At 40.5% G+C, this 10,034-nt stretch overlaps 1 protein-coding gene across 1 annotated transcript; it reads left to right on the forward strand.

Annotated features, from left to right (window-relative positions):
* Positions 1-276: 276 nt before the first annotated feature.
* Positions 277-7,374, forward strand: necap1 (NECAP endocytosis associated 1). Its single transcript, XM_069168757.1, has 8 exons — positions 277-433; positions 1,818-1,918; positions 2,068-2,172; positions 2,294-2,375; positions 2,957-3,065; positions 3,634-3,781; positions 3,926-4,019; positions 4,838-7,374. The coding sequence occupies exons 1-8, from the start codon at positions 294-296 to the stop codon at positions 4,890-4,892; spliced, it is 834 nt and encodes a 277-aa protein (XP_069024858.1). The 5' UTR covers positions 277-293; the 3' UTR covers positions 4,893-7,374.
* Positions 7,375-10,034: the final 2,660 nt, after the last annotated feature.

A 10,034-nucleotide genomic window follows, 5' to 3' on the forward strand; every position in this document is an offset into this window, starting at 1 on the left:
ATCCATTTATTTAAACTAACACCGCGTATTTTACTCTAAAAAAATAATAATAACAAGTAGCCGTAAATTTAATATTTTATCTATAAAAATATTTAAAAATATATATATATATATATATATATATATATAAAGGAGTTTCACGAGAGTAAAGTACGTTAATAACATTTCTGTTGCATTTTGCGCACCCTGTGCGGTGGTTAGGGACGGATAGGCCCACACAGACACACACGCCCCCACCTCCTCCCCCCACCTCCTCCTCCTCCCTCCTCTTTTTAAAGAAAAGAACCGAATAAATGAGTCACAGCCACAACTCCCACATCAATAACAGTTGGAGCAAGATGGCGGCCGAGGGAGAGTACGAGGCGATCCTGTGCGTTAAACCCGATGTCAACGTCTATCGCATCCCGCCGCGAGCTTCGAACCGCGCGTACAGGTGAGGAGGAAAACAGGCTGTTTATGATGTGGGTTTAACGGTGTTCCGGTGGCGATCCCGTGTTGTTGTTGTTTTTTTTATTTTTATTTTTATTTTTTTTTATTGGGTGGGAGGGGGGGAAGGGGGAGGGGGGCATCTCACGTCACGCTTTCAAACACACAAGAGGTGGACACAGTGCCGGCTTTATGTTCAGCTGTGGTGGGGGCGGGGGGGACGGTGGTGGTGGGGGGGGGGGGGTGAAAAGATGCAGCTCCAGATGTTTCTACAGATAAAGACGGTTAAAGGCCTCAGTGTGTGTGTGTGTGTGTGTGTGTGGGGCTGTCACACACAGATGTGAACAGTGGGGGTTATTTGTCATCATCATCACGCCGGGTCGATAGGACTGTCCCACTTCGTCCTGAGTGACAGCTGGGATGTCCCTCTTCACGCAGGCGCGCTGACCAATAGCGAAGCAGCGTTTGGACTTTTCACTGTTTGTCTTATCGATCCTGCATGGCCGGATTAACCCCTTGAAGGGCGGCCAGGGGGCAAAGATTTGTTGTTGGCCCCCCCCACATGCCTACAAAAATGCCCCAGATTCACAGATATCAGCTTCTAGAGTCACTATGTGCTAATTTATTACATCTTTTGCTTTCTGACTGTTGGTTGGACAAAAAGGAGAATCTGAGTGTGGTAGGTAGGTAGGTCGGTGTAATAGGTGTACTTTATTGATCCTGCAAGGGGACATTTTTGTTGTTACAGCAGCATGGAAGATACGGCAAAAGCAATAAAAAATGACAGAATAAAAATGGAGGTAGTAAAGGTATAAATGTAAAAATGCACAGTATATACAAATAAAAGTAAAATAGCAGACAGAAGGATCGAAGTTTCCTCAAGAGAAAGAGTCGACTCGTCACCTTTTTTTAATGTTTAATTTCTGTCACTTGACTGTTTATGATATTATTAGTCAATGTTCATCAAATTAATGAACAACTATTTGATACTTTAAGTACATTTTTGAGCAAATTTGACCTGAAATCGCAGAATATCGGTGTGTTTTGGTGTGTTTATATCTGACCAAGCAAAATGTGAAGACCTTTGTGACCTTTGTATTGTGAACTAATACTAGAATTAAACTCACTGTTGATGCTTTGACAGAAAAGGCACCAAAACATCAAAGACATTTTTCCAACCAAAAAAAACCAAATAGACCTAATTTCTCAGTTGCAACCATTGTCCTGCTTTTCTTGGTCTCATTTGAAAGTTAATTGATGATCTTTGGACTGTTTGGTGGACACTGTGGACACCAAGTAATTAATGCGGAAAATAACCGGCGTTTTGATCGTGATCACCGATTTTAATTATCAGTCGCAGCTCTAAAAAGGTTTTTGAATCGTCTCTGCAGGGCGGCCGACTGGAAGCTGGATTCTCCGGACTGGTCCGGTCGAATGAGGATCACAGCCAAGGGCAAAGTGGCGTTCATCAAACTGGAGGACAAAGTCTCAGGTACCACACGACTGCTTCTTTTTAAATTTATTTATTTATTTTTATACTTAAAGCTCCAGTAAGTGACGAGTTTACAGTCACACCGACTCCGATGATGCCGATCCGTCGGCTCGTTTCGCTGTTTTAAGCGTTTGTCACTCGTTTCACAGGGGAGCTGTTTGCCCAGGCACCGGTGAAGGAGTATCCCGGCGTCACCGTGGAAACGGTGAGCGACTCCAGCCGGTACTTTGTTCTGCGGATACAGGATGACAACGGTGAGAGTTTTGAATGTTTTGTGAAAAAAAACGGCGCGGTAAAAAGCTTCAAACCATTTTCTTTAAATCTTCCCTCGTAAATCCGACGTTCACGCGAGTCATCGTCACGTCTCGTCTGCAGGCCGCAGCGCTTTTATAGGCGTCGGCTTCGGAGACCGAGGGGACGCCTTCGACTTCAACGTGACCTTGCAGGATCATTTCAAGTAAGCAGGATGTAAAATGTTGATTATTTGTTGTTCCTGAAGAATATAATGGTTATAATGTTTGTTTCATTTCCTCGAGGGAAAGTTGTTCAAAATTGGCACAAACGTTCACCTGGACTCGGGGATGCACTGATAAACTTTTGGTGACCAGGGGTCAAAGGTTACGGTGACCTCCATCCCGTCCCTTTATCGTCTCAGGAACATCTCAGAAGTCTTCACTGCATTATATGAGATTAGACTGTTTTCTTATTAAAACTCATCAAAAGCCAGTTTTAAGGGATCCAATAAAGTAAAATTCTCAGACATTAGACATCCGTGCTTCAGTAACTTTCCTCGGTGAATATTTACTGTGTCAACTCTTTATTTATTTATTTATTTATTTACTGCGACCGTCTGCAGAACGAGCACCCAAACAAGGCGACGCTTTTCTAAAGCTGCGTGCTGCGGTTTGTCCTGGAAACTGCTGAGGTTCCTTGTTTATTCCTGTACCAGTGCTGATGGTGTGTGTGTGTGTGTGTGTGTGTGTGTGTGTGTGTGTGTGTGTGTGTGTGTGTGTGTGTGTGTGTGTTGGCTTTCTGTAGATGGGTGAAACAGGATATTGAATTCAATAAAAGCGCCCAGCTCGGGGATTCAGGACCGAAGCTGGACTTGGGCTTTAAGGAGGGGCAGACCATCACACTCAACATCGGGGTGAGGAGCAGATAGTCGAACATCAAAATATCAAGATTTTTTTTTTTTTTTTTAATTCTTAAAATGTTTTCTAAATAAACTGAGTGGTGTCGAAAGAAAGAGGTTTTATCGTTGAATTAGCCTGCGTTTACTTATAATAAATCAGAAATTATCCAACTTTAGGAGGCTCTTTTAAAATAACTTTTTGTAGCCAACAAAATTACAAATAAAGTTTATTTGTAGTTTACAGATTAGAGTTGTAATTTTATCCCATAAACACATTTTAATCACGTCACTCCTTTCTTTCTTTTCTGTCAATATTATTTAGTCATTCACACAATGTAGCACTATATAAGCTACAAAATAGTACAATATAATATACGAGTTAAAACAGTCAAATATGTGAAAATCATGAGTAAGACAATAATAGTAATTTGTGTAAACTAACCCTTTATACCAGCTTCTATAAAAACTGGTAAATCTAAATGTCATGTGAGGAAACTTCTTAAAACTAAATTATAAAATATTAACGTGGCCAAAGCATTTTATTTTTCTTATCAGCTGAACTTTTTCTTTTCTCCATTCGCAGCAAGGAAAAAAGAGGGATAAGCCCCGCCCACAAAGCTCTGGTGGGTTTGGACTCCTCCCACCTCCGCCCGGAGGCAAGATAGCCCCTCCTCCCTCGTCAGGCCCGTCCAATCACAACATAGTCCCGCAGACAGGCGGCACAGTGACAGGTACATGAGCTGCATCCACCTTCACAACAGCTCAAATATAAAACCATGAACATTTAATTGAGGCAGATTAAATTTGCGGTTTTGACGTCTCTGTTGTTTGTCGGCCTGGAAGCTGTGAGCTCTTTTTCATTCTCTGTGTGACAGGCTGCCTGTTGGAGCTGGACAGTAGTAACTCTAACACTGTGGTTCAGTCGAACCCTAGTTCAGATCTTTGGGGAGACTTCTCTGCTCCTGCCAGGTAGGCAACGACCTCCCTGTGATAAACATGTTGTGGCCAAAAGTATGTGGACGGCCGATCATGCTGTGACTCTGGGAAAGACTTTGTGTGAAGTTTTAGTTGCAGCGACTGTCTGATGTGACTGGTGTTGGATGGCTGGTGTTAGATCGGATCGGCGGCAGGGACGCCCCTCCTGTGATTTGGTTGTCAGGTTGTGGGCGGGTTACGTTGAGGGCAAAAAATGGACGTAGCCTCTGTGACATCACCCGTAGGTTTCCTCAAATCACATCATAATAATAATAACAGTTGAATTGATGAACACACTTTAATATAACAGATAATTCTCTAAAAAAGGGGATTTAAAATAGTGACAGACTTGACAGTGAGAGGAAGTGTGGGCGTCCTTATCCTTCTGGCTTTATAATGTTCATGTAATGTTTTGAATCATTTCATTGAGTAAAACAGTCTCACTCATACTCGTCTTTTATAACTCATTATAAATACAACTTGGGAACCAAATTTAAGTTTAAATGTGCATGTTTTACGGGTTCTTACTTACTTTAATAGTTTGTTTTTATTCATAGTTTCTTAATATTTACTGAAATGGAAAAGTAAACAAGCTTGTTTTCACCCCGTTTAGTTAATTGTATTAATTGAACTTTTCATTTCTGTCGGTCACTTTCACAGGATCCTATTGTAGCTTAAATTATTGGTATTAACAGCAAAGTAAGAAATGTCATTTCAGCATTTTTAAAAACCCTGGACGTGTCCTTTAACAGCTGACGCAACGTTGTAGGAATACAACAGAAAATGAATAATATTTGTCGTTATGTTTTCAGCTCTGTTCCACCTCCATCGCGACCACAGAACGGCACCAACTGGATCCAGTTTTGAGTCGGTGGTCACGTCGGTTGTGTTTTGTTTTTTTTCATCTCGCCTGCATCTGTGTCCGTCGCTTCCTGTGCATCACACCCCCCCTTCCCCTCCACACACACACACACACACACACACACACACACACACACACACACACACACACACACACACACACTCACTGGTCCCAAAGCAGAGACACGAAACACCACCGAGCTGTAGAATAATTTCCTTCAGACGCATCCAAATATTCCCGACGGGAAATGAAGCGTTAAGCCATCACGTGATATGAGCCATTTCTGATGAAACCTATAAGGGCTACGTAGCAGCAGGTGTTCCCTCCTCTATATGTCTGCATCGCCTCCCCAGCAGGGGGCTCCCCGAGCAGAGCTTTTATCTCTGATCCGGAATGATATTGTCTGTGCGACAGCTCCCCCTGCAGGCACCGTAGAGTTACTACACCTCAAGGAAACACACCTGCGCTTTCTGCAGCCTGCACTTCATCATCAAAGAGCTACAAACTCACTCAGCTTAAGGTCGAAGGCTGCATGAGCTGCGAGGGGAAATTCAGACCAAGATCAGCACTTATATCGTATTTTTGTTTATTATATGAAAGGAAATTACAGCAGTGGTTGAGATTTAAGTCCTGTGACACATGATGATGTTTTACCTCGTTGGGGAAGAGGCTGAACTGAACTGGAGATTACGTGACTCACTCACACTGTGAAATACGGAGCAGAGTTCAGGTTAGAGGCAGTCAGACAAAATTATACATCTCAAAACCTTCTTGTGTATTACTGTATGTATTTATAGCAGCTGGGCCTGATGTGCGCTGTGATTGCGTATTGATGAAGTTGATTTATAGATGCAATTTTCCAAGCACTGGGGGCTCAAATCTTCTGAATCTGAATTTAACTGTAACACATCATCGTTGTTTCACCACAGGAAGCAGGAGCTACCCGCCGTCCAGTATTCAGTGTTTTTGGATGAGATACTGTCGGTAAAATAATGTCAAAGGCCACGTTAATATTCCTTTCTGCTGTATTAAATCTACAAATTTATGTTTACAATGTAAAAAAAAAAAAAAAAAAAGATCATGTTTGTTTACTTCTGGGTGCCTGTTATCAGCTCTGAGATCAGTAGCCAAACCCTGACATGCTTTCTTCACTGTTGTTTCTTTACATGTTTTACAAACATTTTTAAAGAGGGAAATAAGCCAAAATGAATTGAATATATATCTCTGCGTAGTTGCCATCAGACTGCTGGTGTTTGTCTGTAAGTTAAATCTACTTCAATACCGACAGGCCTTCTGCAACCCAATCAAGTGTTTGACCTTGTCTTAAAACTAAGGTCGTTACTTTCCTTGAGGACTGTTGTTGAGATTATCAGAGGGAAGCGCTACTGTGGGCGACGCTCATTAAAACATGCAGTAAACCATTAACGTCATCCAGGAAGCAGCTTCCAAACTTTTCCCTCTCAACAAAATCAGTTATATTAAAGAGAAATAAGACGGAAAGAAAGAAGGTTGTTTTTTTTAGTATTTTTTTTTTAATGAATGAACAGTGGGAGGAGTGTGATCGCTACAGAGCTGCTCATGCAATCAATCTACCTGCTTTTTCATGTTTGTGAAATGACCATGAGGTGTTTCTAAGAGGCACTAAAAAGGGAAGCTGCAGTTTAACTCCGATTTTGTTGTTATGGCGATAAGAACAAATCCCAATAAGAGTTTAAGAAGGAAGTTCAGCTGCAGTTTGACAGATGAGTCTGACAAATTTAAAAAGGAACAGTTTGACAATCTGGGAAATGTTCTTATTCACTGTCCTGCTGAAACGGTTCTCGTGTGCAATTAAAATGAAGCTGGAGCCAGCAGCCAGCTAGCTTAGCTTAGCATAAAGACTGGAAATGGAGGGAAACACCTAGCCTGGCTGTGTCAAAGTTGCACCTCTAAAACGCACTGATTGTTTTTACATTTCCCAAAATGTCAAACAAGTTCTTTAAAATCCGTTGTCTTTAAAAAAAAAAAAAAAAAAAAAATGATTGTGATACTTCATGTGATGAATGTCTTAATGGCAGCAAATGAAATGTTTCTGTTTAGCTGATGGTTAAAAGTGTTTACAGGACTTCGACAAAAACGTTTCTCGACTGAGTTCATTTGTCTGCGGAGAGTTTTAATGATTTTGATGTGATCGAATCACATGACGTGTGTTTTAATTGGCTTTAAGATATACAGGGCTGATTGAAATCATATGTTGACACTTGTGCTGTGTTTACATTGCTTGTATTGCTGGCTAAAATATATATATATATACATATATATATATATATATATGTATATATATATATATATATATATATGTATATATATGTATATGTATACATATATATATATTTTAAAAAAAAGTCCCATTTCTCACTCATTCCACTCTAGCTGTGAAATCAACACTAACACTTTTGATTTGTGACCAATTTAATGAGAAAGAGGCAATAAATCCTTTTAAAGGACGTGTGAGGTCTTGTCATTATTTTAAATAGTTGTGAAAACTACAAAGTTAAAAAAAAAACACGTTTCAATTCTATTTATATCGCTAAGAAGGAAACTGTATTTCTCTCCAGTATAATATGAATTATTTTTATTCTGCTTGACGTTAATTAGCATTTTTACTCGACCCTTGAATCATCGTAAAAACAATGAGCTCATGAAAGGAAGAAAGGAAACCTGGTGTTCGCTTCATATTTTGGGACGTTTGAAGGTTTTGTTTTATTACCCAGTTTTTGTTCTGACGAAATCTGAGACATCAAAAACACTTTGGCTTGTATCCTACGACTACTCAGGAATTTTGTTAGATGTTTACATTTATCTGTGCACTCGTCGTTACCGTGACAACACAGAACCGGAGAACATTATAGAGAGGAACCATCAGGTTATTCTGACCCATCTTGCTCGTTCTTGCCCTTTCATCTTGTACTTGAAGTCTCCTCCACTTCTCCTGCCGACCTGCAGCGTGAACTGTGTGCACGTGAAAGCCTTTTAAACTCTGTAAACTCTCAGGAAATGAAATCAGCACCAGGAGGACGCTCAGCTTCTGGCACGTCGTTGCCACGATTAAAGCCCCGATGTGTCACTTTGATGGACTCACTTTGATCGCAGCCAAACACAAGTTGCAGAGAAATTCAGACTTGGTACGCCTGAAGATTCAGTTTCCTCTTCCACAGAACTTCCCCATCGATCATCCTCAGGGTGATGAGGAATCACATTTAAAAGGTTGAACCTGTAACTCAGATATAAACTGTGTAAGACACCCAACAGCTCCAATACAAAGCGGGACATTTTGTTAAAAAAAACAACAACCTGCATTTTGCTCTGTTTTGGTGTTTGTTTTTTCTGTTGTTGTTGTTTTACATTTGGATTCTTGTTTGTAATACTTCTCTAAGTTGTTTCTTTGTTCTCTTCCAGGTACAAATATTTAAGGTGGAGAGAAATTCAGTTTTCTGTTAGAATAGACAAAAAAAGAAGAAAGACTGATGTGAATTTGACTGAATGTGTTGCTGAAACTGAAATAAAAAACAAGTTAAAAAAAAAAAAGCATTTTGTTGTTGATCTCTGAAGCTTTTTTTTTTTAAAGAAAAATTCAATCTTTGGATCCTCACAACACAACACAAGATTAGGAATCACAGAAATGATATCAGCTCTGTGACGGCACATTCAAATTGGTGCTGAAACTTTCTAACACCAAACATAACCATAAAAAAAATAGGATAATGCTGGAGTCACTAAAAGTGGTCAGCAAACTGCACAGACTGTTTAATTTGGCGGGAAAAATTAACATGGGCACGAGGTCCTTTTTGATTGGATGGAAAGAACGCGGCACTTCCACATGACAGAGCAGTGTGAGACTCCGGGAAAAGAAAAAGTACTTTAAATAGTTTGAGTAAGTAACTTACATAATATAAAGCCTCCATCTTGACGGACACAACTTGACTAGGCTGCTTGTTGTGTTGCTGCTGCTACCTGCTGAACACCTGCAGACTTCATCACCAAGTTCCTGTCGTCTATCTTTTATTCATCGGCGCTCACGTCTTGCTGTTAACGCTGCGCTCAGCTCGTACACCTCGACTTACACCTCGACTCTGATAACGACCTCGTTGTCTGCGTTCTGCTTTTGGGTCCGAAATTGAACCTGCTGCTAAGAAAAAGCCACGACCTTTTTTCTGCCCCTAACCACGTGGTTATAAGTGCTTAAACCTAAAGGACCTTCGTGTGTCTGAGAGTCTTGTGAGAAAACTTCAGTATTCGATTTTCTCACAGTCAGTCAGACCGACGAGAGGCCTCCGAGTCTAATCTTAGCTGTCTGTCAGCACTTCATAAAATAGACGAGTACATTTCATTTTATCTGGCTGAAGGTTATGAGGAGAATTCAGAGGCGGCTGCCAGAGACGCCGTCGCAGTCAGAAAACATGACAGCAGATCCGTTCGCCTCCTTCACGTCCAACTGAGACTCAGGTGTGCGTCCGCATGCTGGTTCAGAGTTACTGTCGAGTTCAAGCTGCAAAACATCACCGCACGGATTTGCTTCTTTTTTTAAATTTTCAAACCACGCTTTGAAATGTCAGCAGATTAAAAACATCTCCAGCAAATTTTGCATGTGTTTGCATTCAAACTTTTTAACTAATTCTGTTTTTGGTCCGGAAAACAACTGAGTTTAAAAAAAACACTAATTTGCCTTCTGATCTCAGAAATTAAGGAAGTTAAAAATGTCAGGTTTTTAAAACTGATGACGGCCGAAAGGTAAAAAATGTTTGTAGCTGTCGAGCATCCTCAATGAATGAAAGGTGGTGAGAAAAGGCAGCTGTCACAAAGGGGTTAAATAATCTTATTAAAAATAACATTTTCCAGACATTAGTGAAGTTTAAATCCAAATGTGACACAAACTTTACCTTTGTTTTCCTCCAGTCAACTTTCCTGCTTTTATAACAATTTAAATATGCTGCAGGACCTGCCGACTGTTTGTTTGTCGTCTCAACAAAATTGTTTGTGGGAGTGAAAACTAAATGTGATTTTTACATCTTCATTAAATGTCATCGAGAGCCAAAGTGAAACCGGAACTTTCGTGACTGCAGAAGCTTTCTCAACGAAATGGTGACGCGTTTCGTTTTAATGTTTTT

This window comes from Embiotoca jacksoni, unplaced genomic scaffold (assembly GCF_022577435.1).
Source record: "Embiotoca jacksoni isolate LCO1_2020_lvr unplaced genomic scaffold, fEmbJac1.0.p SCAF_41, whole genome shotgun sequence".
Lineage (NCBI taxonomy): Eukaryota > Metazoa > Chordata > Actinopteri > Embiotocidae > Embiotoca > Embiotoca jacksoni.

Bases quoted from the DNA above. Each gene is read 5' to 3' on its own strand.
- necap1 (XM_069168757.1), top strand. From the start codon at position 294: ATGAGTCACAGCCACAACTCCCACATCAATAACAGTTGGAGCAAGATG. The intron at 1,919-2,067 runs GTACCACACGAC...CTCGTTTCACAG, and splicing joins ACTGGAGGACAAAGTCTCAG to GGGAGCTGTTTGCCCAGGCA. The intron at 3,782-3,925 runs GTACATGAGCTG...TCTGTGTGACAG, and splicing joins GACAGGCGGCACAGTGACAG to GCTGCCTGTTGGAGCTGGAC.